Genomic DNA, 6,000 nt, shown 5'->3' with positions numbered 1-6,000 from the left:
TCCCCAACGCTGTTCCCCACCCCCAATTCCCCAATTTAAAAAAAAGAAAAAAAAAAAAGAATCATGCACTCTAACCACTCAGCCATCTGGCCGCCTGTTGGCAGCTCACGGCAGCTCAGCTCAAGGTGCCATGTTCAATCTTAGTTGCGGGGGCGGGGAGGGGCGCACAGCCCACCATTCCATACAGGAGTCGAACTGGCAACTTGTTAGGAGCATGTGTTCACCAGCTGAGGTATCCTGCCACTTGTTGGCAGCTCAGCGGCAGCACAGCTCAGGAGCAGCTCAGTAGCCCATCGTAGCCCATGTGGGAATTGCATCTATGACCCTGTTGCTTAGAGCTTGTGCTCTTAACCAACTGAGCCACTAGGCCAGCCCCAAGCTTAGTTTCTTTTGATTAGTTATTTCCCTATCTGCCCAAAGTAAGTGCATCTCACCTCATTACTAGGTCAGCTCTCAAGGGACAAGTTGGCTGAGGCCTTTCTGCCATACCACTTAAACCAACCCAGCCAAGAGAACCCTTACTTAGTTAATCCTCAGACGTCTACCTCCCATATCCTCTACTTTCTGGGACTAAGTCTCACTTTTCTGGCAGAGGAAAAGAATAAATCAGAGACAGAGTCACAGAGAGACTATCAGAAAGATTCAGACAAGAGATCAATGAGAAGCAGCAGAAACTATAAAACATCAACATTTTATTTGCAAGTTAGCCACATAGTGGTTAGGAATACGCTGGGCCAGAAGACCTGCTTTTGAGTTCCAGCTGTGTCACTATTTCACTATGTGAATTAATATCCATAAGCCTTGATTTCTACATTTGTAAAGGTCAAAATATCTACCATACATGGTAAGTATTTAGCACATTACAAATAATTCCTCAACAAAGCTGGCTATTAGAAATCATCACCAGCATTATTAAGTGGTGATGTGTTGCCACTGTTCATATGGCTACTGTACTGCAAAAAAAAAAGTTAAAAGTTATTAGCAATATAAGGCATATAATTACACCAAGGCACATAAAAGGACAAAGACATCAGAATGTGAAGATGGAATGTAAAAGAGTAACATGTTTCCTCCAAAGGATAAATAGAAATTGTATGATGGATGAATGGAGGGTATAGTCCTGTGAGCTGCATGTTCAAATTGGATGGAATCTTCTACTCTCCTTATGCTAGTTTAGAAGACTTTCCCTAGGAAATTGGCTCAATCTATAAAGTAAATCAGTATTTACTGAAAATTTACCATGTGCCTAAGACTGCAATAAATACGAGTAATTGAAAAAAATTAAGGATAAGATAATAATCTCCGGGCGGCCGGTTAACTCAGGTGGTTAGAGCGCAGTGCTCATAAAACCAAGGTTGCCGGTTTGATCCCCACATGGGCCACTGAGTTGCGCCCTCCACAACTAGATTGAAACAACAACTACTTGACTTGGAGCTGACGGATCCTGGAAAAACACACCATTCCCCAATAGAATTAAAAAAATAAGATATAATCTCTAACCTCAAAAACTCTACAATCTCATTGATAAGGTTATGAATACAATCTAAAATAAATGATAAAATGCTACAATTCCGATAAATGTACTAAGTGCCCACTGAAGGGAAAGAGCCCATGGGTTGGAGTGCTTGGTGAGACATTCATGGAACTAGGGTTGAAGTGGGGTGGGTGAAGCGCGCAGAACGTTAGCTAAGTAAACGATATTTGAAAGAGCAAAGGACTAGGAGTTGGGAGCATTCCAAGGATGCCACGCTAGAGATATTTTGGTAATAGGATCATAGAAAATCAATTCAACTGTTACTGAATGTCTACTATAGGTCTGGTAATGTGTTAGATGCTGAGGTACAGAAAAGAACAAGATAATCTGTTCTCAAAGAACTCAGTATCCTGATGGGAAACTAGGAAAAGAGAAACACATGAAAAATCAGTTGTCACACAGCAATGTGGTCCTTCCAAGAGGGAGTTATGGAGCACTGGGACGGCAGACACTGGACAGGGCTTTTATGTAGCAGGGCAAGGTCTTCTGCGTGAATGATTTTCTAGCGCTCAGCGCCTCTCTGCCCCTGTTCATCTACCCTCAGCGGGGAGGACTGGCATCTAAATATGATTTAGGCCAGGATATGCCTTTAGGGGTTAACACTTGCGCCTAGGCCTGAAGGATTACGTAGGTGAAGGATTAAGAAGTGACTGGGGAGGCGAAGGCAACCTTGACAGAAGGAATAAAAAAAATCATGGCACAGCGGCATGAGGGCCTGACGCAGTTTAGGAAAGCTATGAAGATTCCCTGTCCTTTCCATCCCTCCACCTAGGGTTGCCTAGTTACATTCGAATTTAGATAAATAGCTAATAATTTCAAAATATGTTTAAGTATGTCCCAAATACTGCATGGGACGTTCACGCTCTGGGCTCCCTTCAACTCATCCCTAGCCCGCCCAGGGGCCCACAAATCCCAGGGATTACCGGCGAGCTGGCGGAGTAAAGCATGGGAAACTTATCACAGGTTTAGTTTTCCTTCCCTCTTACATTATTCACGCTTTGGTCTCCTGCCCATGCCTGAGGGACAGATCTCGCAGCTTGCTCCGTTACAGGGGTCTAGCTACGCCAACCGGAGTTGCGGGGAAGTGGAAAAACGCGTTCACTCACACTAGAAACCCCGTCTCTGCTCCGTAACACGCCCGCCCCTGAGGGATTTCCGGCAAGCGGAAGTTGCCTGTCCCAAGGACCGGAAGTCCCGCCCCCTCCGGGAAAGACGCGAAAGCGAGGCAGCCAATCCGGAGGAAGGTAGATCTCTGGCTGGGGTAACAGAAACCCGCGTGGCGCCGGCGAGCAGAAGCGGCGCGGTGGCGGGGGCTTCAGGCAGTCCCGGCAGTTGTTTCGGTTGACAGCGTGACTGGTGGGAGATGCGCCCGCCACCTGAGGCGAGGAGCCAGAGCGAGAGTTAGCGTTTGGAAGGCAGTTTGGTGCTGGGGCTCAGCTGCAGTCGAGCAGTCAGATCATGGGCCCGACCAACCCCTGGGGAGAATGGTTCCTGAGCCTGCGGGTGCCCCCCGTCGGAGTGTTTGGTGTGGCCTTCCTTACCCGAGTCGCCCTGGTTTTCTACGGGGTCTTCCAGGACCGGACCCTGCTCGTGAGGTACACAGACATCGACTACCAGGTCTTCACGGACGCCGCGCGTTTCGTCACGGAAGGACGCTCCCCTTATCTGCGGGCCACCTACCGTTACACTCCATTGTTAGGGTGGCTCCTCACTCCCAACATCTACCTCAGCGAACTCTTTGGGAAGTTCGTCTTCATCAGCTGCGACCTCCTCACCGCTTTCCTTTTATACCGCCTGCTGCTGCTGAAGGGGCTGGGCCGACGCCAGGCTTGCGGTTACTGTGTGTTTTGGCTTCTTAACCCCCTCCCTATGGCGGTATCCAGCCGAGGCAATGCGGACTCGATCATCGCTTCCCTGGTGATTATGGCCCTGTACCTAATAGAAAAAAGACGCGTCGCGTGTGCCGCTGTGTTCTACGGTTTCGCAGTGCATATGAAGATGTACCCGGTCACCTACGTCCTACCCATAGCCCTGCACTTGCTTCCAGAACGCGACGATGACCAAAGCCTCTGCCAATCCCGGTGTTCGTTCCAGGCTCGTTTTTACGAATTCCTGAAGCGGCTGTGTAATCGGGCTGTGCTGCTCTTTGTAGCAGTGGCTGGACTAACGTTTTTTGCCCTGAGCGCCGGTTTTTACTATAAATACGGTTGGGAATTTTTGGAGCACACCTACCTTTATCACCTGACGAGGCGGGATATCCGTCACAACTTTTCGCCATACTTCTACATGCTGTATTTGACCGCAGAGAGCAAATGGAGTTTTTCCCTGGGAATTGCGGCCTTCCTGCCACAGTTCATCTTGCTTTCAGCAGTGTCTTTCGCGTATCATAGAGACCTTGTTTTTTGTTGTTTTCTTCATACCTCCATTTTCGTGACGTTTAACAAAGTCTGCACCTCCCAGTACTTTCTTTGGTACCTCTGCCTACTGCCCCTTGTGATGCCACTAGTGAGAATGCCTTGGAAAAGAGCTTTAGTTCTCCTAATGTTATGGTTTATAGGGCAGGTCTTATGGCTGGCTCCTGCATATGTTCTTGAGTTTAAAGGAAAGAACACCTTTCTTTTTATCTGGTTAGCTGGTTTGTTCTTTCTTCTTATCAATTGCTCTATTCTAATTCAAATTATTTCCCATTACAAGGAGGAATCCCTGACAGAGAGACTCAAATATGACTAATATATGCTCCAGTTCTTCTGCCACTTCTGTTTACATTCTGACTGTTCTGAATGAACCAGAAAAGAGCTTCAGAAAAATTTTCAAACATCCTAAGTACTGCTAGTGAAAGTTCAGTTTGGAGCATAAAACCCTGTTCCAACAGAAATTAAAATGTAATCATGTTTCATGCATTTGTTTTATAACCATTTACTCCCAGCGGTATTAGACTGACATTTAGTTTTGTACAAAGAGGATTAAATTTAAATTAACCCATCTTTAAATTTGAGTTATTATATATTTTAAAATAGCCTCTTGCTTTTGATGTTTGAGGTCTGCAAACTATTAGGACATTTTAGTGTTCTCTTATACTCCTTTGTTTTTAATTTTCTGATTACTAAAACAATATTTTTCATCTAAAATTTAACTTAATATCAAGTGTTATTTGTATTGTAAAAATGAACATTGGATTTTAGGTGATAAAAAAATTGTTAGTAAGGCATTTCCCGGCTTAAAAGTACCTCACTTATGAAAATTCCATGATAGAAATGGAGACCCTGCATGGGAGGCTCCTGGAAAGCATAAGAAGCATCCTAAATATCCGTTAGCCTTCTAGACCAGGAAATTGAGGGAGAAGTTGTGGAAATGAGGCTTTGCAGATCCATTTCCCTTATTACTTTAATATTTCTGGGGGAAAAGGCTTTCTGAGTTTCAACCAAGCAACCTAAAAAAAAAAGTCCTTTTTTTTTTTAGCATAGCCCATTAGGTTGGGGACACCCTAACACTAATCTGCAGTAGCAATGTTATGAGTTTGATTTTATGGTTGTGATTTTAAAAGATGAGTAATTTAACAACATTGTTCTTTCACAGTAAAAAAAGTGTATTTTATGTCAGGTCAGGCCTAAAAAAGCCTTTGAGAACAAGATGTCTGTAGGCTGGTCATAATTAAGAATGCCTATTATTGGCGGCATTTTGATGGATATCTTTGGGACGTGCCATTTCATTAGAAAGAAGGGAAGAATGGGTGGCTTTGCATGGGTTGCTATTTGGTTGAAAATAGCAGAGACAATTAATTGTTGAGGACAATGACTTTTTTTTTATAAATTGGGGAATTGGGGGAGGGGAACAGTGTTGGGGAATTGGGGAGGGGGACCAGCCAACTTGTTGTTCTTCCATCTTAATTGTGGAGGGTGCCGGTCGCCATCTGGCTGCCTCTCGGCAGCTCGTGGCCTCTAAGCTGTGTTACAGTCTTAGTTGTGGGTGGGTGTAGCCACCATCCCATGCGGGAGTCCAACCAGCAGCCTTGTTGTTCAGGGTGCACGCTCTATCCACTGAGCCATTCGGGTGACAGCTCAGCTCAAGGTGCTGAGTTCAGTCTTAGTTGCAGGCAGGCATAGCCTACCATTGAACAGGCAGTCTTGTTAGGAGCACATGCTCTCACCAGCTGAGCCATCCGCTCAGTTTGGGCGTAGTGTCACTGGCCCATGTGGGAATCGAACCTGCGGCCCTGTTACTAAGACTCGCGCTCTTAAGCTAACTCTTAACCAACTGAGCCACTTGGTCGGCCCCGACCATCACCTGTCTTATAACACCTAGCCTCATAGCCCCCATTAGGTATTATCCTGAGGACTGTATATATATAGCTGTTCACTAGTGGCCTTTCAGCCTTGGCATTCTTACCTTTTTTTTTTTTTTTTTATTCTTTCATATTAGTAATTAAAAACTGTTTTTTGGTAGAACTGGCAGGGCAAAGAGTGGGA

The 6,000-nt window shown here is 45.4% G+C and overlaps 1 protein-coding gene across 1 annotated transcript; it reads left to right on the top strand.

The window, feature by feature from the left end:
- Positions 1-2,790: 2,790 nt before the first annotated feature.
- On the top strand, positions 2,791-4,976 carry PIGM (phosphatidylinositol glycan anchor biosynthesis class M). Its single transcript, XM_019649602.1, has one exon. It carries the CDS (start codon positions 2,993-2,995, stop codon positions 4,262-4,264), a length of 1,272 nt encoding a protein of 423 aa, XP_019505147.1. The 5' UTR covers positions 2,791-2,992; the 3' UTR covers positions 4,265-4,976.
- Positions 4,977-6,000: the final 1,024 nt, after the last annotated feature.

The sequence above is a fragment of the Hipposideros armiger genome, unplaced genomic scaffold (assembly GCF_001890085.2).
Source record: "Hipposideros armiger isolate ML-2016 unplaced genomic scaffold, ASM189008v1 scaffold_134, whole genome shotgun sequence".
In the NCBI taxonomy this organism is placed as follows: Eukaryota; Metazoa; Chordata; class Mammalia; order Chiroptera; family Hipposideridae; genus Hipposideros; species Hipposideros armiger.
The sequence above is the reverse complement of the archived record's forward strand: the minus strand, read 5'-3'. Positions and strand labels throughout refer to the sequence as shown.

Coding starts and splice junctions, on each gene's coding strand:
- PIGM (XM_019649602.1), top strand. CDS start 2,993: ATGGGCCCGACCAACCCCTGGGGAGAATGGTTCCTGAGCCTGCGGGTG.